This window comes from Aquarana catesbeiana, linkage group LG02 (genome assembly GCF_042186555.1).
Source record: "Aquarana catesbeiana isolate 2022-GZ linkage group LG02, ASM4218655v1, whole genome shotgun sequence".
In the NCBI taxonomy this organism is placed as follows: domain Eukaryota; kingdom Metazoa; phylum Chordata; class Amphibia; order Anura; family Ranidae; genus Aquarana; species Aquarana catesbeiana.
Genome location: NC_133325.1, coordinates 547837208 through 547864496, shown reverse-complemented (window position 1 = coordinate 547864496; position 27289 = coordinate 547837208). Strand labels below are relative to the sequence as shown.

At 42.7% G+C, this 27289-nt stretch overlaps 1 protein-coding gene across 5 annotated transcripts in view; it reads right to left on the bottom strand.

Annotated features, from left to right (window-relative positions):
- Positions 1-25562, bottom strand: part of NFYA (nuclear transcription factor Y subunit alpha) — a 31101-nt gene extending 5539 nt beyond the window's left edge. The window contains exons 1-9 of one of the 5 annotated variants that reach the window (XM_073615906.1): positions 25407-25562; positions 13649-13748; positions 12508-12591; positions 5312-5455; positions 5031-5162; positions 4823-4928; positions 4440-4606; positions 4185-4358; positions 2020-2127 (exon numbers count right to left, since the gene is read on the bottom strand). In XM_073615906.1, coding sequence (XP_073472007.1) covers positions 2020-2127; positions 4185-4358; positions 4440-4606; positions 4823-4928; positions 5031-5162; positions 5312-5455; positions 12508-12591; positions 13649-13723 — 990 coding nt within the window. In that variant the 5' untranslated portion in view covers positions 13724-13748; positions 25407-25562. Of the gene's footprint in view, positions 1-2019; positions 2128-4184; positions 4359-4439; positions 4607-4822; positions 4929-5030; positions 5163-5311; positions 5456-12507; positions 12592-13648; positions 13749-24926; positions 25068-25406 lie in introns of those variants that run through there. The other 4 variants (XM_073615908.1, XM_073615907.1, XM_073615909.1 and 1 more) reach the window with 4 other exon arrangements.
- Positions 25563-27289: the final 1727 nt, after the last annotated feature.

Genomic DNA, 27289 nt, shown 5'->3' with positions numbered 1-27289 from the left:
GATTTTTTTTTTTTAAATATAAACCTCAAAGCCAAAAAAGTAGTAATATTGCAGCTTACCAGTTCTTAGCATTAGTTTTCTTTTTTTTAGCGCCCCCCCCAATTTTCACCTGGTGATCCGACCAGCTAACACACCTCCTGTAATAGAGTGCCCCCACTCTGGATGGAGGAGCACCTTTGGACAGTAGCATTGTCAGTCTAGGCGGAGGGGAGCAGGGGAGCATTAGATGTACCAGCACATGTAGATACACTAACCAATTGAAGCCACACTGCAGGTACACATGCAGATGGAGCAACAGTTTTTTTTTTCTTTTGGGATAAAGGTTTTACATGGATAAATAAAAGCTGATCCTTGTAAGCATCCCTGTCAGTGGTAAATGGTTTGTTACAACACTCAAAACTGATACATCTGCGGGACAGCTTGTTCTGTTAAAAATAACAGATTTACTGGCTGGATTACCAGAAGAAAATAAGAATCTAAAATAGAAAATATTAAAGTGGTGTTCCGCTAAAAAAAAAAAAAAAAAAAAAATTAAAAAAGTCAGCAGCTACAAATACTGCAGCTGCTGACTTTTAATAATCTGACACTTACCTGTCCCAGGGTCCAGTGATACGGGGGGATCAAAGCCCCGCTCGTCTCCCCCTCCGCTCGGCGGAGCCGGCATTGTAACTGTGGGCGACAGCTGGGCACCGAGTGGCGCCGTGCGCCGTGATTGGCCGTGCAATCATCTGGGACCTGAGACGCCCAGGCACTGAAGGAGGCAGACTACGAGGGACCCCCTAGAAACAGGCATTAAGAGCACATGCACTATAATGCTGCCGTCACATTTAAGAATTGGTAAGCTGCAACATAATAAAGGTATAAAAGTAGTGTAGAACACCAGAAGTGTTCTTTGACTTGACTCCAACACCACTATCTTTTTACTGAAAAACAGCCATAACTGCACTGGTGAAATTTTGTTCTTGTCCAAGTGTGAAATTAAAGCGATTGCAAAGGCAGAAGGTTTTTTATCTTAATGTATTAAGATAAAAAACCTCCAGTGTGCAACAGCCTCCCTCAGACCCGTAATACTTAACTGAGCCCCATCTCTAGCCAGCTATGTGCACCAGTGCCCTGGGACTCTCCCTCCTGAGTGGCTGAGACACAGCAGCGACGCCATTGGCTGACTTTGACAGCAGCGGAAGCCAATCAGGAGAGGGGGGGTGGGGCCAAACCGTGGCTCCATGTGTGAATGAACACACACACACAGCTGCGGCTTGGCTCGGGTGCCCCCATAGCAAGCTGCTTGCTGTGGTTCAATCAACAAGAGAGAGGGGCCAGGAGCACCGAAGAGTTACCCGAGAAGAGGATAATCTGGGCTGCTCAGTGCAAATCCACTGCACGGAGCAGGTAAATATAACATGTTTGTTATTCTTAAGGTGATACTAAAGCTTTGTTTATTTTTTCGTTATTATTTATTTTTTAAATAACAAACATGTCATACTTACCCCGGCGGCTCCTCCCCGCATTAGATAGCCCCCTAAGAGAAGCGCTCTCCCGAGGGGGGTTACCTTGCGGGTGCGCTCCCGAGTCATTCATCTGGCGTCCATAGAAGCCGAATGTATGACTCAGCCCCGCCCCCCGTGTCATTGGATTTGATTGACAGCAGCGGGAGCCAATGGCTGCGCTGCTATCAATCTATCCAATGAAAGCCGGGACTCCGTGGAGAGAAGAACGGCGCGTCCCTGCCGAAGAAGATGAAGGGGCTCAGGTAAGTAAAAATGGGGGGGGGGGCGGTGACTGCCAGGTGTTTTTCCACCTTAATGCATAGGATGCATTAAGGTGAAAAAAAACACAAGCCTTTACAACCCCCTTTAAAACAAAACAAAAAACACAAAAAAACAAAAAACACAAAAACAAACTGATACTAAAGTTTTAGTAACACTGCATTTGGCAAGTAAAACTTACGAAAGAGCATAATTAAGAGGAAAAACAAGAGAATATTAGGCAAAAAAAAAAAAAAAATCCTTGCTTGTGTACCTGTACGTGCAAGTGGTGTTCTTCTTTTTCTTTAGGGGAGAAAAAACGTCCACCATCTCCTCGCTTTCTAGCCATAGCATGACGATGTCGTGATTCATGCAAGTATTTCTGAGATTTTAAAATAAAGGCAAATGCAAACATTAGATTCGCAACAGATACCTGACAGCATTCTGTATAGTACCTACTTCCTTTAGACTATGTTAAGGTATTAAAAAATCTGTACCGACAGAAATACGGGAGGCTGCTACTACCCTCTTTCTAAAAAAAGAACAATTAAATGTTAAGTACAAGTACTGTAACTCCTGATCTACTTTTTTTTCAGGAGACCAGCATTTTCAGAAGAATAGTTCAGCAGTGGCAGAAAAAAAATGATTACAGAGGCTTTCCCATAAGGCCCCTTTCACACAGGCAATCCAGTGAGGTCCACCTGTCAGTTTTTCTGACCCTCTATTTATATGAGCCGGTGAGCGTAAACAAACTTGTGTCCATTTACATCTACCTACCAATCCATTCTTTCAGCCAGCCCGTTTACTCTCAGCCACCAATAGAGCAGAATGGGCTGTGCCCATGTCCCCATAAACTGAGTGGACCAAGATCTGTCTTCTGCCCACTCCAGCTGAGCAAATCTGATTCTGCCCTGTGTGAAAAGGGGCTTTAAAAAAAAGGGGAAGTTCTGCTTCTTTGCATCCATCATTTTTTTTTTTTTTTGGGGGGGGGGGGTGTCAGTTTTCCACGGTGAGTTTGCCCCCCCAACCCCCCAACAGACTTCTGGAACATGTTACAGGTCCCAAAAGACTGCAGGACCCACTCACAAAGCATAGGGCAGCTCACACATGCATAGTAGGAAACCGGATGTGAAGCCGCAAGGCTTACTTAAGATGCCAGTGCCTGTACCCGAAGCAGATTAAAGAATTGTTTCGGATGAGGACATCTATATTAAAAAAAAAAAAAAAAAAAAAAAAAAAAAAAAAAAAAAAAAACACACACACACACACACACACACACACAACACAGGAACAAAAAGTGCATAACAATGTCAGCAAACAAGTTCATATAATCCAAAAAGATAAGTCCATAAATAACAAGATCTAATGAATGTCCAAAATAAATTCAATTCTGGGCATGTGAATCTTCTTAATTCTGGTGAACAAAAAGGAGTAACTGTAGATCTCCCACCACCTGCCAAGCATCCTACTCACCAGAACTCCATGACACCCATTACAGGTAGTCAAAAGCGCTAAAAGGATTATGCCAATAGGGGGATGCTCCCGACCTCAACACCAGTCCGACAGACGTCCAATCATCAGTGAAGGAATGGAAGGAAGAAGAGGACTCCCATAATGAAGTATATCACGATTTATGTCAAAAATTTTAAAGCTAAAACAAGTATCCATCACAGCCAAACATCCATGTGTGGAGGAACGCTGTTTGCACTTCAGCTGAGTTACAAGGGGCGGAAGTGACGTGTCTTGAGCATGATACCTTTACTTTTAAATTTTTTAAATAAATTGTGATATACTTCACTATGGGAGTCCTCTTCTTCCTTTCATTTGTTCACTGATGATTGGACATCTGTCGGACTGGTGTTGAGGTCAGGAGTATGCCCCTATTGGCATAATCCTTTTAGTGCTTTTGACTACCTATAATGGGCGTCATGGAGTTCTGGTGAGTAGGATGTGTGGCAGCTGATGGTGGTGGAAGATCTACCGTCACTCATTGTTCACCAGAATTAAGATTCACACGCACAGAATTGAAGCTATTTTGGACATTCACTAGATTTTGTTATTTATGAACGTTTATTTTTTGAAGTATATGAAATTGTTTGTTATGCACTAGCACTTTAAGTTTTTTTGCCTTAAGAGAGAGCGCAGTTCAAATTAATTCACCAATTCATTTTTTTTCTCACATACGTTTTATTTACGAGCTGCTCTCACCAATATTGTTTGTTTATACTCATCACCATATGCTCAGGTCATCACCAACTCAGGAACAGTATCTGTAGCTGTATGATAGAATTTAGACAGAACAGTTATCCCTCCCCACCACCACACCTCAGTTTACCTATGTTAAATACAATGTTGAATCTGCCATTTGTCAGATCCACTGAATTTGTGAGACACAAAATAATTGATGTGATTTAGGACATGTCAAAGCCAGATACTCACTCTCCTCTCTTTGGGGATTTTACCCTCTGCCTCCAATTTAGCTCTTGCCTGCCTTCTCTTTAATATTCGGTGATATTGTTTAGCATTTACATACAGAGGTTCTTCCTCCAGCATTTCAGCTCCAGGAAGTGGTATTCTTTGCAGCGCTGGAACAGAGCCTGTGCCGGGTACCATCTAGTTAAGGGAGGATACACTATGTAAGGTAAGAAATGTTGCTTTTATAAATTTACACTGTACACAGGACTTTTTACTTACCATTACCATACCTCCAGAGTTCATAACATTTCCTGTCACAGGTAGGGTGACAGTAACTGTCCCTTGATTGCTATTGGTTGTATTGGTGTTTGCTCCAGCTTGAACAATCTGAGCCCCTGCTAGGCTAGCAGCAGGTATGGTGATCATTCCAGTAACAGGCACAGTAACTTTAGTAAATAAAACGAGTAAAGGGGGGGTGGGTGTAGAGAAAAAGGGGGGGGGGGGAGAGAAGTTACTTCCAGAAACTACAAATAGAGTAAGTGTTATTACATATTATGTAAATGAGAAATAAATGACCAAAAGCAGGCAGCAAACTACAGAGATTGGTAAAGCTTGATTTGGCACAACAACGAGCTGCAAGTCCTGGGCGAGTACAAACCTACCTTGCTGTAGAATTGTTCCATCTGCATTTACTGGTTGGTAAACAATAGTTTGTCCTTCAGCTGTCTGTGCCACCTGCTGACCCTGAACAGCAATCTGTTGCTGACCCTAACAATTTGGAAGTGAAAAATAAATAAAATCAAGCCATGTAAAAAAATGTATTTCAAATAAAAGGCAAAAAAAGTTTCCACAAATGTCTGCACCCTATACCTGACTCTGGCCTGCGGTAACTGCTGTCTGTGGTTGCTGAATAATTATTTGTTGAGTTTGCCCTTGCTGTGTTTGAACCTGCACCGCTTGTCCTCCCTGGATCTGGATCTGCCCTGGCTGCACCAGCTGAATCTATAACAGACAATTCAACACTATGACAAACACTGAACATTACTTCAAACAAATCAAGCCTGCTGAGCACAAAATTGGAAGGGGGGGGGGGGGTTGGGGGTTGGGACCTTGCCACACACAAAGCCAAATATAGAAGGTGGAAAACCAACCTGTTGAAGGCCTTGGGATCCAGACACAGGGACTTGCATTAGAGTTTGGCCTTGTCCACTCATAGCTTGTACCATAATAGGCTGTCCTGTGGATGTGATTAGCTGTCCTCCACTGACTTGAACCATGAGTGGCTGGCCTTGTACCTTAACCGAGAAAAAAAAAAAAAAAAAAAAAAAAAAGGAGGGGGGTTCATATAAGACAAGACAAATGCTATAGGCATGAAACTATAAACAAATGTGTTAAAAAGGGGTTTTCCAGCTGCAGTTAAAACATGGCTGCAGTATGAGGAATTGCTACATTCCTAATACTTCCATGCCATATGTCAACTGTTAAAAAAAAAAAAAAAAAAAAACAAACAGTTTTAACTGCTTCAGCCCCAGAAGAATATACCCCCTTCCTGACCAGAGCACTTTTTGCGATTCAGTACTGCGTCGCTTTAACTGACAATTGCGCGGTCGTGCAATGCAGTACCCAAAAAAATTGACATACTTTTTTTCCCCACAAATAGAGCTTTCTTTTGGTGGTATTTGATCGCCTCTGCGTACTCGGCTTTCCGGGGTTATACCGGGATGATGCCCGCGGCTGCAGGCATCATGACGGTACCATTGTTTACAGCGGGCGATCGGCTATCCGAGTAGAACAACCGATGCGGCTAAAAGCCGCTCGGCTGTTATACTGGGGGAGCGGGAGGGGACATCCCCCCCCCCTCCCGCCGCTCTTACCGGGCCTCCCAATCGCGTGTCCAATCGGCTGCCTTCGGCGGCTGGAACGAAGCTGTGGGTGGCTTCGTTCCAGCCTTCTCATTGTAAACACGGAAGCGACGTCATGAGGTCACTTCCCATTTACTCGGCTGCCAATGGCGCCGGTTTTAAAAAAATATACAGTATTCAGAATCGCCGTTTTCGGCGATCTGAATACTTTGAAGTGCAAAGGAGGGATGGGGGTCTTTTAGACCCCCGATCCCTCCCTAAAGAGTACCTGTCACCACCTATTACTGTCACAAGGGATGTTTACATTCCTTGTGACAGCAATAAAAGTAAAAAAAAAAAAATTTTTTTTTTAAACACAATTTATAAAGTATAAAAATAAATAAAATAAATAAAATTTTTTTTTTAAAGTGCCCCCGTCCCCGCGAGCTCACGCAGCAAAGAAAACGCATACGGAAGTCGCGCCCGCATATGTAAACGGTGTTCAAATCACACATGTGAGGTATCGCCACGATCATCAGAGCGAGAGCAATAATTCTAGCCCTAGACCTCCTCTGTAACCCAAACCTGGTAACCGTAAAAAAAATTTAAAGCGTCGCCTATGGAAATTCATAGGTACCATAGTTTGTCGCCATTCCACGAGTGCGTGCAATTATAAAGGGTGACATGTTTGGTATCTATTTACTCAGCATAACATCATCTTTCACATTATACAAAAAAATTGGGGTAACTTTACTGTTTGGATTTTTTAAAATTCATGAAAGTGTCCCTTTTCCAAAAATTTGCGTTTAAAACACCGCTGCACAAATACCGTGTGATATAAACTATTGCAACAATCTCCATTTTATTCTCTAGATTCTCTGCTAAAAAATATATATATATAATGTTTGGGAACTCTAAGTAATTTTCTAGCAAAAAATACGGATTTTAACTTGTAAACACCAAATTTCAAAAATAGGCTTAGTCATGAAAGGGTTAAAAAAAACAATTTTTTCCCTCAGTTTAGGCCGATATATATCGATGTCTGTCTGTCTATATCTCTATATATATATAAATTTTTTTTTTTTACCAAACTCACAATAAGCGCATATTGATTGGTTTGCACAAAATTTATAGAGTCTACAAAATAGGGGATAGTTTTGTGGCATTTTTTCTTAGTAATAATAGCAGTAGTAAATGGCAGCGATCTGCAATTTTTATTGGGACTGCGACATTATGGCGGACGGATCGGACACGTCTGACACTATTTTGGGACCGTTGTCATTTATACAGCGGTCAGTGCTATAAAAATGCATTGACTACTGTGTAGGGGGTTAACCATTAGGGGGTGGTGAAGGGGTTTAGTGTGTCCTAGGGAGTGAATCTAACTGTGGGGGGGGCTACACCTCACATGACAGTGATCACTGCTCTCGATGACAGAGCAGCGATCTCTGTCCTGTCACTAGGCAGAACGGGGAAATGCTTTGTTTACAAAAGCATCTCCCTGTTCTACCTCTCTGTGACACGATCGCGGGCACCTGTCGGACATAGAGTCCGCGGGAGCTGTGGTCAGGGAGACTGCGGCGCACGCACCCGCAGCACCGCTTCTTAAAGGGGACGTACCTGTTCACCCTTTTGCCCACCAGCGCCATTCTGCCGACGTAAATCAGCGTGCGCTGGTCAGCAAGCGGTTAATCGCTTCATCTTTTCAACAGAAATTGTTAATTGAAGGTTTTAATAATCTGGTTAAAAATCGACATGGTGTATGGCTTGTGTAATCAGCTTTCAACCATGTAGACTGTATTTTCCCTCAAATTTTCACAGCAGTTTTGATTTTGTTTCTTGACAACTTGAAATTAATCTCTTCATGCCTAAGCACAATTTTGACATGTGTTAATAAAGCTGTACATATCATCACAACTAATTTATGCAACCAGGTGGACTATACCTTATTTCTTTCAGGACAAATTGGCTTTCATTTGGTAGTAAATGGTAATGGATATCTCCTGATTTTTTATTGTAGGAAAACCGGCCCAAAAATAGTAAAAAAAATAAATAAATGAAAAAGGAAGAAAAATACTTCTTTTTTTAAAAAAAAATTTAGTTGTATATTTCTGGTACTACCGTGACCTACTGCCAAATAACCAGAAATAAATTCTCTTACTCTGAACGATCACAACGATACCATATATGTGTATATTTTGTCTTTATCCTACCTAAAACACACTGACACTAAAAAAAAAAAAAAAAAAAAAAAAAATTTTTTTAAAGTCCTGCACCAAAATATACTGACCATGACCTTTGAACCAAACACTAACCCTGGTCCTGACCTGGATCCAACCTCAATCTAGCCATTTTGTTTTTCTCTCTGCAAGGAGGGGAGGGAGAGGGAAACTGATCACTACGATAGCCAATCAAAGGCTATGACAGTGAATAGGTGACTCGGAACCAGGAGTTATGGGTACTGATCGTTTGTACGAGACCCCAGTCTCTCTGCTAGGAGTGCGCTGTGTGGGGTGCTCCCAGCACAAAGACAGATATGCTTATAGATTGTAAGCTCTAACGAGCAGGGCCCTCTGATTCCTCCTGTATTGAATTGTATTGTAACTGTACTGTCTGTCGTCATGTTGTAAAGCGCTGTGCAAACTGTTGGCGCTATATAAATCCTGTATAATAATAATAATATATGTGGCCCAAAGGGAAAAAGCCAAGTCCAGTGGGGCCGCATATATACTGTTGGCGTAAAGAGGTTTCATAAATAAAAAAAAGGGGCCGATTGTTGCAACTTAAAAAAAAGTGTATGTAAACCTTTATTCTTTATTTTTATCAATTAACAAAAAGTAAATGAACAAAAGAGAAATCCAAATCAAATCAATATTTGGTGTGACCACCCTTCTGCCTTGAAAACAGCATCAATTTTCTAGGTACACAGGCACACAGTTGAAGGCACTCGGAAGGTAGACTATCTGCCTGTATGTCTTAGCATTGAGAACACCATTGATCCTGACCAAATCTCCGACTCCATTTGCAGAAATGCAGCCCCAAAACTTGCAAGGAACCACCACCATGCTTCACTGTTGCCTGCAGAGACTCATTGTACCACGCTGTGGCTCTGTGAAATTTTTTCCTGCTACAACCAAATATTTCAAATTTTGACTCATCAGTGCAGGGCACCTGTTGGCATTTTTCTGTACTCCAGTTGCTAAGTTTTGCGACTAAAACAAAAAGCAAGGGGAAAAAATAAAAACTGCCCAGCAGTGCATAACTCCAGAGGGATTGTTATAAAGCCCATTGCAAAGTATTGTATAAAATGTGAAGGTGTTAAAAAAGGCTACACAACATCTCCTCAATCCCTGTCAACTACCCTCTGAAAAGTGATCCACCAGCAGCTTCACAAGTAAAAATCTCCTAAACAGTGCACATTTAGGAGATATTTACTGTACCTATAGGGAAGCCTTACTATAGGCTTCCCTATAGGTAAAAATCATCCATGGGAGTTTACTTCCACTTTAACTAGGACTTATGAGGATTTCTACTGAAAGAAGATTTGGAGGAGAAATTTTCCCGTTGCGAAAAGGCTTCCTGTTATACTTGTATCTTTTGATGGCAAAGCCCCTCTTTTTATTTTTTGATCTTTCCAGTATTTTCCACGATTTCTGGTCGAAGATTGGACTACCATTAAATGAAGGTCCACAGTTATTGCTCCTAAAAACCACATTTACCTCCCCATGTCTTGAGACTTACAACTCAGCAAATTGAGTTTCCTTAAACAGTGGTGGGAGCAGTCATCCTAACACCTTCTGCAGAAGCATCAGTCAAATACCTCTCAAGAGACTAATTAAAGTGATTATATAAAGGTTAATTTTTTTTTTTTTTTATAACAAACATGTCTATACTGGTCTCCTCTTTTTGAGTCCACCCGCCGGCACTTGTGGCCCCTCCCGTCTGTCTAGTGGCCCAATGGGAACTGGCTTCCCACGGGGGCACTCTTGACTGCTCGCACCCCACTGCTACGTATATTGACACAGACAGCGAGACTCAGCCCCAAATTCTCATGACTGGCTTTGATTGACAGCACTGGGAGCCAATGGCTCCGGGTGCCCCAGCAAAGACAGTAAGTAAAAGGCGGAGTGAGGGGGAGCGAGGCTGACACCTAAACATTTTTTACCTTAATGCAAGGATTGCATTAAGGTAAGAAAACGTTTAGGCTTTACAAACACTTTAATAGATTCTACTGCATCTTCTCTCGCTGATTTTTGTGAGATGGAGATGCAAATGCTTTAACCAGAAATCAAGATTCCTGGCTATGCCGATATAGTATCTGATAGTAAATACTGGATGGAAGAAGATTTTAAAATACATTTTTACCGTACATTGTATTACTGTCTGAGTGTCCATTGTCCTTATTTTTAAAGGAGAATACTTAAAAAGTAATGAATATGATTTTCACAAAACATTCACTTGTGGTGAATTAATCGCTGTCATTTAAAACACATGCACTGGGAAGATACACATGTGCTGAAGGTTTGGTGAATATCAGATTCACTGATTAATATTCCCCCTAATGTTAGCGCGCACGGCGCGCCCCCCCAGCTCAGCACTGAGTAATTCCAAGGTCGTATCAGCTGGGAGACCAAGCACAAATCACCACTTTTAAGCTGTACCTCTGGTAATTCAACTGGCCTCTTGCACACTGTACTGAAGTGTCTGAAATTGTACTGAGCATACACTCCGTAATCACAAAAATGCAAGGATGGGCTGTATATCACTTGCATGTATTTGCAAGTATGCAGACAAGCATAAAAATTCTTCTAGCTTTATGTTAATGAAGGATGTTTTGCATGTGTGTATTTGTGCGTATTTGCACATATACATATACAAAAATACTGAATGGCGACTCAGATTTCTGGGGGTTTTTTTGTTTTGTTTTTTTAAACTCATCTATACGCAGTGCATACTTACCTGCCTGTGTGCGCAGGCACATTGAAAACAACGGGCTGCATTTAGATCCCCAAAAAATAAATAATAATAATAAAAAAAGACTGTATGCCTGAAAACTGGGCATTTTCAGGCAGCAGTGTGCAAGAGGCCTACAATTTTCTAAGTTGTACACATGCCACACTTTGTTTTCCCCCAGTCAACAGGTTTTTAGTAAATAGTAAACTACAGAACTATGTAATGTTTAAGTTCTCTGTTCTTACTTGGTGTTGACTCCTTGGCAACAAAACATGCAATTTGAAAAGAGCGGCCCTATCGTTTTCAAAACGTACAATAAGCTAGCAGCAGAGTGCACTAATAATTACTAATATAGAATCCCTTTATCCTAGGCCCATAGACAGCAGGATTTAGGAGCAATAAAGATGACACTGTTGTGCAATACCTGGGACCAACAATGGTGAAAAAGTCATTAATGTAGAAATGATCTGAAAAGGTGTCATGTAGAGAACTTACTAACAGACATATCAGGAAGTTAACTCATGTAAGGTTAAAAACTCATTTGCAAATGGTCCCTAAACCTGGAAAACCCCTTTAAAATTTGTACACAGCTATGAAAATAATAATAATATTAATAATAATAATATTATATATTTAGAGACACTCCAGCCACAGAAACATTTACACTACTAAAAATAATGCCCTTACTAGTGTTTGTACATTAATAGCAATTCTGTTTTATCCCCAAAGTTGAAATACGTTTTCCTTCTTCCAGCTGCAGCAAAGTCCACAGACCCATTATAAAAATAGCTTCCCAATAATCTTTAAGGTGCTACCACCGTAAACCTTGAGACACATGTAAGGACACAAAGTTCTGTGTACTGCTCCATCAACAAGCTCCACTGTGGAACTTGATTTGAATCCTCAACACTGACATTGTTGCCAACCCTGTAGTTCTTACTCATGGCTAAGAGTTATTATGCAACATAGAAGCTGATCATTAAAGGATCAGTTAAAAAGGTACCAAAAGCAGCAGAACAAAAGTAAACACTGCCATTCTAGTTACTTTATGTGGGCTCTACCAGGGGATGGTGTTTGTTTTGTGTCTGGAGTTACTCTTTAAAACACAGATTACATCAAAATGACTGCAGTTCTACATGGTTTGCATTTCAGCCATGCTTCTTTTTCCAATGTTCAGAACAGAAACAAAGCAAGCTGACAATGTAATAAAATGATAAAATGGATACAGGCTTAACCCTTTCGTTGCCGGAGCCATTTTTGGTTTCCTTTTCACGTGGTAAGAAATGCACATGCATCTGGTCACTTTGACATGCATGTTTCTCTCTCCCAGAGATTGTTTACATGTTGTAGTAATTATGTCAGCAGCAGCGAAAAGGTGAATTGCAGTGTACAAATATTTTGGAAACATGCTGGATTATTAATTTACAATGTCATGCAAGAGACAAAAACTGCAAGTGGCACTTTAGACAATGTAACTGATCCATGCTAACATGACTAAGTAGGCAATGGCAAGTTCTATATGGTACCATTTACATTCACCTGCCAAACACAACTACCTGGAGGGTCTGAACTTGCTGCCCAGAGGCTGCTCCCACTTGAGCCTCAGTCTGTAACTGGACAGCAGTGACAGCACCAGGCTAAGAAAAAGGAAAGGAATAAAGAGACAGCCTGACCATGAGAGAGTGCCAGGAGTCATACACTCAAAACGATAACACTAATTTGTTTTTTTTGGGGTCCATGTCGACTGGCTTTTGTTCACTTGAGACAGGTTTTGAACACCCATGCAATTCTCTGGGAATACAAAACCTGCTTGAAGCAGGTCACATAGTTACATAGTAGGTGAGGTTGAAAAAAGACACAGGTTCAATAGTTTCTTGAAACTATCAATGCCCCCCACTGAGACCACCGCCTGTGGAAGGGAATTCCACATCCTTGCCGCTCAAAATGTCAAAGATTAAGGGCCAGTTCACACCAGATGCAGTTCCGTGCACTTTTTTCTGCACTAAAAATGCATGCACAGTGTTTTCCATGTATTCCAATGGCTCTAGTTCACACCAATGTAGTCAGTTCTAGTACCAGAAACTGACTGCATTAGTGTGAACTAGAGCTATTGGAATACATGGAAAACACTGTGTATGCATTTTTAGGGACAGTTCACAGCACAAAAATTAACTCAGGATACATTCCGGATAAGTATTTGCTTACAGTTCCAGTGTGTTTTTGATACAATTTGCTATGTTCCGGTGCAGTTCTGTGCAGAGAAAAATGCAGCACACTACTTTTTTTTCTGCACCAGAAACTGACTTCACTGGTGTGACATAGAGCCATTGGAATATATGGAAAATATTGCATGCATTTTTAGTGCAGAAAAAAAAAAAAAAAAAAAAAGCGCACGGAACTGCATCTGGTGTGAACTAGCACTAAATGCACCCGTCAGTGAATTCTGAATGATCGCAGAAGCTTCTCAAATTAACATCAAATCAATGCCAGTGACATGGCCCCAAAGCACTCAGGCTCTTATAACATTGATTAGTTATTAAAAAATGAGTTTACTGAACAAATTTCGAAAAGTAAAATGTCAATTTCCAATAAATGATTGCTAGTATTATTTATACATTTAAACAATGAGTTATGCCAACTGAGAATCATTCTACACAGTATAAAACTTGCATGCAAGCCACCTCTAATTCTCACCTGCTGCTGTTGGATTTGCCCAGCCTGTACCACAATCTGCTCTGGTGAGCCATTGCTACTTGTGTACTGCTCCATCTACAAGTATGCAATCTGTCTATGCCTGTAAATATAAATCAAATTAAAAAAAGCAATAGAAATCAAATATTTTGGGAATAAAAATGTATAGTGCAATTTCTCTGTTCTTCTTTTCCCTCAAACTATTCCCATCACAAACAGTTCAGACACACTTCCCAACATACCACCAAGACCAAACAGCGTTTACAATTCTCAGAAACCTTACATATATCACAGCTCACGCACACTGCCCATAATTTCAAACTTGTATGTACGCGCTTACAAAGGGTGGGCATATTTAGCATCTGCATCCCATTATCTGTTATGGAAGCCTACTATACAGCAACAAAGTTGTAATTCAAATGTTTTACAATCAACGAATTTTGGAAAAATTATTAAATACGTCAAACACATAGTATAGCAACAATTCAAAAGGTAAGATGATTTTGACATCAGGGTGTGTGTATAAGTGAAGCTGGAGCAGACCGGACCAAAAATCTAACAGATTCCTCCACTGATTGTATTCTGACAACCAGCATCAGTAGATATCAAAATCCCTGAATGCAGTCACTGTTCCTCTAGACCAGTGATGGCAAACCTTGGCACCCCAGATGTTTTGGAACTACAATTCCTATGATGCTCATGCATTCTGCAGTGTAGTGGAGCATCATGGGAAATGTAGTTCCGAAACATCTGGAGGGCCAAGGTTCGCCTTCACTGCTCTAGACAATTTTCTACCCGGCTCCTTTGACAAAAGTTAAATAAACAATCTAGTATTGTCCAGCCAGGTGGTGCTGACAGGAGCAGCCATATTCATATTTTGGAAATATGAACAGAACATATATCCCATAATGGGTGCTTACCTCAATTAAAAGTGCTGTCATTTCTGTCAACAACCAGCATGAATCACTTCTGACAAGTTTTCCTGACACCAAGAGAAAAATGGTGACAGGGGAGGGATCACCAGCTGATTGACAGCGTCAGCTCTGTTGCTGTATGAAGGGGAGGAGGGTGTCCCTACCCTCCAATCAGCTCTCAAAGCTCTCCTCACTAAGCTCTGCAGAGTGTAACTTCATCTCTCCGCCCCCTTTTTCTTAACTCTCAGCTTTATAAACTCTGAACTTTAAATGGATGTAGAGAAGATTTCAGATAAACAGATACAACTTATGTAGGAGAATTAGTTTCATCTCTGTGCATTACTTGTGGCCAGTCACGTCACTGGGTATATGTAAGGGTTTACAACCACTTTAACCACTTCAGCCCCAGAAGATTTTCTCCCTTAATGACCAGGCCATTTTTTGCGATACGGCACTGCGTCGCTTTAACTGACAATTGCATGATCGTGTGATGCTTTACCCAAACAAAAATTGACATTTTTTTTCCCCCACAAATAGAGCTTTCTTTTGGTGGTATTTGATCACCTCTGCAGTTTTTTTTTTTTTTTGCGCTATAAACAAAAAAGGAGCGACAATTTTGAAAAAAAAAAAAAACGAAAAAAAAAAAAATTGTTTACTTTTTGCTATATGTATCTCCAAATTAATAAAAAAAAAAAAAATTCTTCATCAGTTTAGACCAATATGTATTCATCTACATATTTTTGGTAAAATAAAAATAGCAAGCGTTGATTGTTTTGCGCAAAAGTTATAGCGTCTACAAAATAGGGGATAGATTTATGGCATTTTTATTTTTTACTAGAAATGGCGGTAATCTGCGATTTTTAGCGGAACTGCGACAGACAAATCAGAGCCTTGATATTTATATACAAGAATAACACAGGAAAGAAGAAAGTTACATTTAACCTGGCAATTAGCACGCCCTCTATTTTGCAGTGGCATGAATCTGCATATTCTGTCTAGAACGACAGGGGTGTGTGTACAGACACGCTGCCCATACAAAACAATGACAGGCTAGCAGTAGCTGCAGTTATTCATAACTGTTCACATTGCCAGCAATTACCTATAGTGATTGCAGCTGGAAGCCACAATTCCAGCTGCAGGTACAAACGAACCTTTTCCACTGAAAGCGCCCCAGATGTCTGCGGTAAAGCGGCGCTATTTTTAGCGCCGCTTTACTGACGCTATTCGGCCGCTGGGGGGGGGCGGTTTTAACCCCTGCTAGTGGCCGAAAAAGGGTTAAATCTGCAGACAAAACAGCGCTGCCCCATTGTTTTCAATGGGCAGGAGCAGTGGAGGAGCGGTGTATTCACCGCTCCTCCACCGCTGCAAAGAAGCTGCTGGCAGGACTTTTTGTGACACCCTGCCAGCGCAGCCCCCCTGTGTGAAAGCACTCAGGCTTTCACACTGGGCTTGCAGCTGAGGCTTTTTTCAGGCACTATTTTTAGCGCTGTAGCAACTCCAGTGTGAAATGGGTCTAAAAGATCACACCAAAACCTCTAGAGTCAAGTTTCAGCCACTTTTATCTGCCTGGAGCTCTTTTAAGTAAAGAACCGTAGAATTTTGTTAAAGCTCAAACCGTGTGTTCAAACAGAGAAAGTTTGTTACGTTGTAGGAATTTAAAATTATTCCTTGGTAATTTTACTTCAACGATACAGAGCTGAGAAGAGCTCAAAACACAGACACACAAAAGACCTTTACACAGAAGTTTCTGTTCTACCTTAAAAATAAATGTTATATATAGATAGAAAAGAAAATTAGCATTTAACCACCTCAATACAGGGCACTTTCACCCCCTTCCTACCATCATGCAACACTATACTCAAATTATTATTTTATTTTTTTATAATTGTTTTCACACAAAATAGAGGTTTCTTTTGGTGATATTTAATCACCATTGGGGTTTTTATTTTTGCGCTAAAATAAAAAAAAGGCAGAAAATGTTGAAGAAAAAAAAAAAAAAAAACCCAAGCGTTTTTATTTGTTTCTGTTATAACATTACCTAAATAAGTAATTTCTCTTCACAAATTTTGACTAAAATGTATACTGCTACATTTGTTTGGTAAAAAATAACTCAAAATCAGTGTATATTATTTGGTCTGTATGAAAGTAAGGGTCCTTTCACATGGGTGGTCCACCCGGCAGACTCTGCTTTGCTCAGCAGGGGATCAATCCGCTGATCCCCGCTGAGCAGGCAGATGACAGGTCCGTCCCACTCACTGTCCTGAGACAGACCTATCAGAGCCCCACTCTCCTATGGGGAGATCAGATGAAAATGGACCCCCTGTTTTCATCTGATCCTCCAGACGGATGGAAAAATAGGGTTACCATCCATCTGGATTTCACGGACAGGATCGGATATCGGCAGACATGTCACCGCTGACATCCGCCGTTCCATAGAGGTGACTGGAGTATCCGATCAGGTCCGCCTGAAAAAACGACAGGCAGACCTGTTCAGAATGCCCATGTGAATAGGGGTCTATAAGCTATGGTACCAATCATTGAAAATGGATCACACCTGATGTACTGATGGCCTAACATGTCAAGACTACAAATATTCCCCAAATTACCCCTTTTTGTAAAAGTAGATAGTCCAAGGTATTTAGTAAGAGGCATGGCGAGTTTTTTGAAGTTGTAAGACCTTATTTTGACCCTTTTTGATAAGTAAAAATTTGTATTTTTGCTAAAAAACTACTTGGAACCCCCAAACATTAGATATTTTGGTAGCAGAGGCCCTAGAGAATAAAATGGTGGGTTTTGCAAATGTTTAAGTCACATGGTATTTGCCCAGCAGTTTTTCTATTACAATTTTACACACAAACACATGAATACATTTTAATGAGTTTTAATGCACAGAGATAATATAATACCCACGTTTTTAGTAAACTATAAAATATGGTGTTGCGCCGGGTAGATACCAAAACATATCACACTTTAAAAATGTGCACACTTGAGAAATGGCATCAAACTTTGGTATTTGAAAATCTCCATAGGCGACATTTTATAAGCCTTTATTAGTTACCAGTTTAGAGTTACACAGGGGGTCTGGTGCTGGTATTGCTCTCGCTCTGGCAATCGCGGTGATATCTCACGTGTGGTGCCATTGCCGTTTATGTATGGGTACGGGACCAACGTGTGCGTTCGCCTTTGCACGTGAGCTTGGGGGGAGGGGGGGGGGGGTCAGTTTAAATGTATTATTTATTGGTGGGACACTGGCAGATGTTGGTCGACCACCAACAGACACTGACAAATGTTGATGTCACACTATTGCAGGAGTTTGTGCACTGGTACGGATGGGGGACAGACAGATGTTTTCTGCACTGGTACAGATATATTATGGGGGCACTGTGACAGATGTGTATAGGGGCAGGGACAGTGGTGCTTGGTGTACTGTGTGGCAGGGGAGATCTTACACAGAGAGCGGTCATAGACCTTGCAGATTCCCCCACAGTGAGCCCTCACCAAGGGCCAGTTCACACCACATGCAGTTCAGTGCAATTTTTTTTTCTGCATCAAAAACGCATGGAAAGTAGATTATATGGTTTTGCTCAATAGCATAGTTCACACCAGTACTTGCAGTTCCAGAAAAATTATAATAAAGATAGATAGATAGATAGATAGATAGATAGATGCATTTTTCCCCTGCACTGAACTGCTGTAAAACACATCAAAAACGCACTGGAACGCCCCAAAAATTCACTGAAACACGTCCTTATTTAAAGTTAAGAAAAAAGGAAAACAAATGCTCTGGACTGCATCAAAAACACACCAAAAATGCACTGGAATGCATATAAAAAAAAAAAAAAAAAAAAAAAAAAAAAAAAAAAAAGCACAAGCAGAAAAGCATCTGGAACGTATCCGAACTGCGTTTCTACGGTGTGAACTGACTCTGAGCTCAGCGCGGAGAACTGTCACAGATACACGTGTCCGTTTACACGGTGAAGGCTGTGATTGGACACAGCCGTCATGCGATCAGGAGGGCCAATCACAGCACCCATATACCGATCCCATGACAGGTGTGTCCTGCGATGACAGCCATTATAGGATCGTCCACTCAGAACAAGGAAAAACCCACCTGGTCGTTTATGTACAGTGGCTGGGTGGGAGGAGGTTAAGCTGGCCTTACATTATACCATTTTTAAGGGCCAGTTTACACTATGGGGTTGATTTACTAAAAGTCAAGTGCACTTGCTCCAGAGCTTAGTAAATGAGGTAACGCTTTACTTTACAAAGAATACTTAAAGGGGTTGTAAAACCTTCTGTAGTGCATCAGCCCCCCAGAGCCCCCCTTTTATTTACCTGAACCCAGTCTTTCCAGCGATGGGAATGAGCACAGCAGCTCCAGCCGGTCCTCATTGGATAGATTGATAGCAGTGGGAGCCATTGACTCCCGCTGCTGTCAATCAAATCCAATGACACGAGAGTTGGGAGCGGGACCAAGACTGCTGTCTGCGTCAATGGACGCAGCAGGACTAGGGAGCGGGCCCGCACGAGTGCCCCTAGGGAAAGCGCTTCTCCGTGGGGGTGCTCAAGAAGAGCAGGAGCGTTGCGAGGGGACCCCAGAAGAGGATCGTTGCCACTCTGTGCAAAAACCTTGCACAGGAGGCAAATATGACATTTTTTTTTAATAAACACACACCACAAAAACGAACCTTTACAACAGTGTAGTTGCAGTTTTTTTACATTAATGCATTAAGATAAAAAGCCTTCTGTGTGCAGCACCTCCCTCAATCCCCCCAATATTTACCTGAGCCCCATCTCAATCCAGTTATGTTACACGAGAGACTCTGCTGTCCCGGACTCTCCCTCCCTTATTGGCCGAGACAGCAGCGAAGCGTCATTGGCTCCCGCTGCTGTCACCACTCACCCCCCCCACCCCCTGCCACACCCTGCTTGCCCATCTGTGGGCCTGGGAGCGATATTGCGGGTGCCAGAAGCTGTAGGGGAAAGGTCTCTCCGGCTAGCTTAGCTTGGAAAGGATGCATTGCAAAACATTCAGTGGAGCCAAAGGAGCCTAAAAGACCCTGCATGTCTCATTAAAGAGAATGTGTCGCCTATAAATCATCATATAGGGGAGTGAGCAATAATTTTAAACAATTAAAATTATCCGTAACACTAAACTGATACCTATAGGGGGCTTTTGAAGTATCGCCTATAGAAAATATAGGGTACTGAAGTCTGCCGCCATTTAATGGACGCACACAAATTTAAGGTTTGACATGTTGGGTATCCATTTACTCGGTGCAACCGAGTAAATGGAACCTAGGTTTCAACCTAGGTTTCCTAGACCTTTGCGGTAATATTGTGTGTGACATAAAAAAAAAATTTAAACTACCACCATTTTATTCTCAAGTGTGTCTGCTTTTAGAAAATATATAAATGTTTGGGGGTTTTATGCAATCTTCAAGCCTAAAATGATTTTTTTTAAAGTGTGCAAAACCCTGGCAGCGAAAGGGTTAAAGGAGATAAAATGTCACAGCATACATTTTCATTTTATAGCAACACAAACAATCGTTATTTTTTCCATTAAGAATACTTATAAAATCTCCTTTCATGTTTGTTGTGCCCCTCTGCAACTTCTCCCCTGCTGTTTACTTTCCATTTCTAAGCACTACATATCTAATGGTAGCTTTCTGTACTTACTGTGCCTCCTGAAAGGCTAAGTTCATCTTTGGAACATGCCTAATCATTCTTGTGAATGAATGCCTACAAACACTATCAGCCATTGTACAGCTTGTAGTTCTCAAACGACGAAGGGGCTGGTGAACCCCCTGGTAGTTCATCAATCTTCCTGCTCTCAGAAAACTGCCTGCCTGTATCGGAGGTATGGGCAGACAGCTATTCTGAGAGTCTGCAGGAGCCCAAGATCGTAACTGCGATCACTACAGCCGTGGCCAAAAGTTTTGAGAATGACACAAACATTAATGTGGTTGTAAAGCCTCAAGGTTTTTTCACCTTAATGCTTAAAGGTGAAAAACCGTCTGTGCTGTAGCTCCACCTAGATCCCCCACCCTCTTTTTCTTACATGAATCCGTTGTGCACGAGTGCAGAGGCTCCAGCCGCTGTCTCTCCTCATTTGACAGATTGAGAGCAGCAGGAGCCATTGGCTCCCGCTGCTGTCCATTAAATCCAGTGACGCGGGGGGCGAGGCCAAGTGCCACTGTCTGCATCAATGGACGCAGCAGGACTCGGGAGCGAGCCTGCACGGGTGCCCCCCAGGGAAAGCGGCTTTCCATGGGGGCACCCGATAAAGAGGAGGGGTCTGGAGCGCCAGCGGGGCACCCAAGAAGAGGATCGGGGCTGCTTTGTGCAAAACTCTTGCACAGAGTAGGTAAGTATAGGCATAGGCAAAAAAAACACCACACAAAACACGCTGAGGGTTTACAACCTTTTATTTTCACAAAGTCTGCTGCCTCAGTTTTTATGAAGGAAAATTGCATATACTTCGAAATGTTGAAGAGTGATCAAATGAATTGCAAAGTCCTTTGTTGCCATGAAAACAAATTAAATCCCCCCCCCCCCCCCCCCCCCCCAAAAAAAAAAATCCACTGCATTTCAGCCCTGCCACAAAAAGGACCAGCTGACATGTCATACTTACCTGCTCTGTGCAGTTGGTTTTGCACAGAGCAGCCCAGATCCTCCTCTTCCCAGGTCACTCGCCAATGCTCCTGGCACCTCCCTCCTGAGTGCCCCCACAGCAAGCAGAATGCTGTGGGGGCACCTGAGTCAAGCCACTGCTCTGTGTGTCCATTGAGACACGGAGCCATGGTTTGGCCCTGCCCCCCGCTCTCTCTTTATTGGCTCACTGACTTTGACAGCAGTGGAAGCCAATGGCACCGCGCTGCCATCTCAGCCAAAGAAGATGGAGAGTCCCAGGCAGCTGAGACACTCCCGAAACATCGCTGGATCAATATGGGCTCAGGTAAGCATTAGGGGGACCTGAGGGGGGCAGCTGCACAAAGGTTTTTGTGCAATAGAATGCATTAAGATAAAAAAAACCTGACTTTACAACCACTTTAACACAGGTGTCAGTGTTGACGAGAACAATGCTGGAAATCACTCTAATGCTGATTGAATTAGAATAACAGACTGGAAGCTTTAAAAGTAGTTTGGTGCTTGAAATCACTGTTCTTCCTCTGTTAACCATAGTAACATGCAAGGAAACATGCAGTCATTCCTTTGCACAAAAAGGATCCACAGGCAAGGATATTGCTGCTGCTAAGATTGCACCTAAATCAACCATTTATCAGATCATCAAGAACTTCACCAAGAGAGGTTCAATTGTTGTGAAGAAGGGTTCAGGGCACCCAAGAAAGTTCAGCAAGTGCCAGGACCTTCTCCTGAAGTTGATTCAGCTGCAGGATCGGGGCACTACCAGTGCAGAGCTTGCTCAGGAATGGCAGCAGGAAGGTGTGAGGGCATCTGCACGCACAGTGAGACGAAGAATTTGAGGCTGGCCTGGTGTCATGAAGGGCAGCAAAGAAGCCCCTCCTCTACATAAAAAACATCAGGATAGACTGATATTCTGCAAAAGGTACAGGGACTAGACTGCTGAGGACCGGGGTAAAGTAATTTTCTCTGCCCAACCCAGTTTCCGATTGTTTGGGGCATCCGGTAAAAACCTTGTTCAGAGAAGAAAAGATGAGCGCTACCATCAGTCCTGTGTCATACCAACAATAAAGCATCCTGAGACCATGTGTGGGGTTGCTTCTCAGCCAAGGAATTGGGCTCACTCACAATTTTGCCTAAGAACACAGCCATGAATAAAGAATGGTACAAAAACATCCTTCGAGAGCAACTTCTCCCAACCATCCAAGAACTGTTTGGTGAGGAATAAAATCTTTTCCAGCATGATGGAGCACCTTGCCATAAGGCAAAAGTGATAACGAAGTGGGTTGGGGAACAAAACATGGACATTTTGGGTCCATGGCCAGTAAACGCCCCAGATCTTAATCCCATTGAGAACGTGGTCAATCCTCAAGAGGCAGGTGAAAAAAAAAACAAATTCTTACAAACTGCAAGCATTGATAATGCAAGAATGGGCTGCCATCAGTCAGGATGTGGCCCAGGAGTTGATTGATAGCATGCCAGAGCGAATTACAGAGGTCTTAAAAGAAGGTTCAACACTGCAAATATTAACTCTTTGCATAAACTTAATGTTATTGTCAATAAAAGCCTTCGACACTTATGAAATGCTTGTAATTATACTTCAGTATACCATAACATCTGACAAAAAGATCTAAAAACATTAAAGGCCAGTTCACACCATAGAAACGCAGTCCGGATGCATTCCAGATGCTTTTCTGCATGCACGTTTTGACGTGTTTTTGATGCAGTCCAGTGCATTTTTTTGCCCTCTTTTTTCTTAACCTTAAATAAGGACACGTGTGTTAGCGTTCCAGTACAGTTCAGTGCAGGAAAAATGCACCACGTTCTATTTTTTTTTCTGGAACTGCAAGCACTGGTGTGAACTATGCCATTGAAAACCATATAATCTACATTCCATGCATTTTTTATGCAGAGAAAAAAAAAAAAAAAAAAGCACTGGGCCGCCTGTGGTGTGAACTGGCCCTGAAGCAGAAAAATTAATATCTGTGTCATTATCAAAACTTTTGGACAGGGCTGTACACTGGCTGTGTGGGAACTGACAACTCATCATCCATGGGTGCGAGTACATTAGGGACCAAGGGGTGGGGAGGGTGTTAGTTTACCTTTTTAGAAAAATGAAAAGATGAAGGTGGCCTGTCAACTAACTTCTGAAAAGCAATCCACTGTGGATCGCTTTTCAGGAGTGGTGGCAAGGGCTGCCCTTCTTGGCTTTGAAACATCGCTGCTTTTAGTTGGTCACATTAAGGCTCTTTCGCATGGGCGTCATCAATTCAGTCACTTTTTTTTTTTTTAATGGAGGAAAAAAAAAAAAAAAAATCCTGTAGAATATACAGGGTGTCCCTAAAAGTCTCCATACATAAGGAAAATGAACAAACTCATATCTTATTTTAATATTCGTTATTTTTTTTTACTTTCAGATAACTTAAAATAATGCCGCAGTTGTAAATAAAGGTACATTTAGCTACAGTCTTGCCTTTGCATAGCAACTGTTGGGACACTGGAGATTCAGATTACATCAGTTTGCATAGCGGTCTTCAGTTCAGTTTACATCCATTTATTTATTTTTTTTTTAAGTTGTTGCAAAAACCAGGAGGTGACAAAAGTATAAACAAAAAAAGTTTGACTAAAACTGACATAAACCCTAGGTTCACACTTGTGCGATGCAGGAACCAGCCGGTTCCCGCATCGCATCTCTCACACTGCCCCCTGTGAACCGCTGCGGGTGTCATTACATTGTTAATGACACCGCCAGATCGGTTCACAGATCGCAGTGAGAACTGTGAACTCGCACAGAAATCGGATCGCATAGGTAAGAACACGCATGCCATCCGATTTCAGTGCAGGGGTGGAGTCTCTGCACCTTTTTTTGCGAGAATTCAATGCGAGTTCAGCCATACAACTGTATGAATGAACTCGCATTGCACAGACATCGCATGCGCTCTGCCCCGCAGTGTGGGTGCAAATCACATGCAATGTTTGTGCTCGCACAAATGTGAACCTAGGCTAAAAGGGACAGTCAGCATCTGTTTGCATCCATTAATATCCTTCAAAAAAACGAAAAAAAGGATGCAGTTTTGTTAAAAAAACAAAACAAAAAAAAAAAAAAAAAAAAAGACCCAAATGGAGACGGATGTAAACAGATCCCACATCTGCCCACCCATAGACAGACATTGTGGTTCAGTCTGGATCCATCTGAGAAATGGCCAGATGGATCTAGACTGAGGGAGGCCCGATTCACATCTAGGCAGGTTGCAGTTTTTTTTTTCTCATACACGGTTTTGACACATTTTTAACGCATTTGTGAACGGTGTCTGCTGTCTTGTTTGAGAAATCAGCAAAAACACATGCATTTTTGATGCGTTTCCATTGAAGTCTATGAAACCAAAAGCGCTGCAGGAGAAAAAAAAAATAAAAAAAAAAATAAAAGGAAAGTTCCTGAGCCTTTCCAAAAAAAAAAAAAAAAAAAAAAAAAAAAAAAAAAAAAAGCCGCACCGGTGGAAAACACACAGATGTGAATGTGACCCATAGGAAACCATGTTAAATGGACTGTAGTGCGTTTCTGCAAAACGCATAGCCGAGAGCCAGGCCTGAACGCCGGTGTGAAAGGGCCCCATGGGTTTCTGTGAACATGGTGCGTCGGTCATATCCTGGGCTGGATTTAATCTTTGGGGCACAGTCACATGATGTTGGTCCTTACCGAGGCGTAACGCACAATTTCTTACCTCTCCTTCTCCTAGTAATAAAAACGCTCAAGCTTGACAATAACAAAACAAGCTTTAAAAATGCTCCAAATACACTTGCAGAAGCTGAGGTGTGAACCCCGCCTGACAGAAAAGAAGGAATGCCGCCCTATAAACCAGGAGTGAGGTCAGACCCCCTCATGTATACATACAGGTCCAGCCCCATACACATGACTTGTACTCTGCCCATGGAGCTCCCATTCCATGCAGGGACATCACCCAGCTCTTCATTGCATTGTCTACTCTCTCTCCAATAGCCCGCTCGGCTATCCTGATTCCACGTCTCTGCTGTGCACACTAAACGCGGCTTTTGTCATGCTTCGGCCGAATGTTTCTCCCCTAGTCATCCCGGATTGGCTATTTATGTTATTGCCATATACATGGGTGTTATTGGCTGTGCGGCTCAGGTCATGTATCTCCCTCCCCGTTGTGTTATTGGCTCTCTCCCCCGGTCCTACTCACCACTTCTCCCGGTCTCGGTTCTTCTCTCCGCTCTGATTGGTTCCAGAACCGGAGCACGGAGCCCAATCAGCGCTTTAGACACAAAATGGCGGAAGGACAAAGGCGCCGAAAGGCTACTCCGACTACGCAAGCGCGGCTAGCTACGCCCCCGAAATGGCGCAAGCGCGGCTAGCTACGCCCCCGAAATGGCGCAAGCGCGACAAGAATCTGCCGGACGATCCGCCCCCTAGTTCTCCTTTGCGCATGCGTGTTAGGGTATTACTGCTGCAAAAATCTATAATGGGATTCTGGGAGGCGCGGTGTTGATGTTGTGTTAACGCCTTATGCAAAAAAAACAAAACAAAAGAAAGGCGATAGTAATAAATGTTTGTCAGGGTAGGCTCGGAACCATGTTATTGCTGTTACTTTGTGGACGAGAGCCATTTTTGTGTGAAGAATGCATAATCACTGGTGGTGGGGAAATAAACCAGTGTTCTTTGTGTGTGGCAGTTTTCGGCTTTGTGCCATTTACAATGGTTTTCTAAGTTCCTTATTCTAGGTGGAGGTAAATACGAAGAGTCACGATTTGCTATTATAGTTAGAACTGCTATGAAACTACAAGTCCCATGAGGCATTGCAAGGCTGACAGTTACAAGCATGACTTCCTCAGGCAGAGGCATGATGGGACTTGTAGTTCTGCAACAGCTGGAGGGCCACCAGTTTTAGCTGTTACCCTGTGTTAAAGGGCTAGTTCACCTTTTCAGAAAAAATATGCAATTTGCTGCACAGTCATTTTGAATGTGCTGAAATTGCTCCAGAAAGCAGAGAAAGTAGTGCATGTACTAAATTGCATAGTACTGCAGTATCATGTGATTTGGTGCAAGCCAAAGCACTATGGTGTGCCTTTAACATTACATTGGCGCCTGTGGCAGTGCGCTTTGAGTGTGGTGCAGGAAATGCGGACCGCATTTTGATGTGAACCAGCTCTAACACAGTACCCCACTGTATTTACCTCAGTGGTTGATGAGCTGACAGAGCCCATGCAGCTGGTGTAGCAGTCCTGGGATTTAAAATCTTCGCTCTTCTCCCTCTTCTCTGTTCAGCACTTCCAGGACAGCCTAAAAGGCTGCTCTGTCCTGGTGCTGACCAATCAGAATTGCTCTGATACATGCCGGACGTGCTGGAGAAAGAAAAAAAAGATAAGTGGGGATTTCAATTCTCTGGACTGCTACACCAGCTGCATAGTTGCCAACAGTACCGATTTTCCCGGGACAATCCCGATTTTGGGACCCTCGTCCCGATTGGAGGCTGTCCCGAATCAGGATTTCCATCAGGAAAATCGGGAATGTTTTTTTTTTAATTTTTGGAGCAGCTGGCTCCAGCAAAAATGGCCGCCGGCGCCGTCGCTCGATCTTCCCCCTAGTGTTCAGTGGAGGGAGGAAGGGGGCTCGATCCGTGCAGCCAATTAATCGGCTTCTTTAGCTGCACGGATCGGCCCCTCCCCTTTCCACTGAACACACGGCGCCGGTGTCTTGCCGAAAAGTTCCCCAGCTCGGCTATTTCCACCGGCTCGTACTGCGCAAGCGCTGTGCCTGCGCGGTACAGGGGGGTCCTTACTTGCCGAGGGGAACTTTCTCGGCAGAACACTGGCCGCTCCTGGACGTATGGTGGGGGGCGTTATTAGAGGGGGGTCTGCACTGAGGGGGGTCTGCACTAATAGGGGGGTCTGCACTGAGGGGGGTCTGCACTAATAGAGGGGGGCTGCACTGAGGGGGGTCTGCACTAATAGAGGGGGGCTGCACTGAGGGGGTCTGCACTAATAGAGGGGGGCTGCACTGAGGGGGGTCTGCACTAATAGAGGGGGGGGCTGCACTGAGGGGGGTCTGCACTGAGGGGGGGTCTGC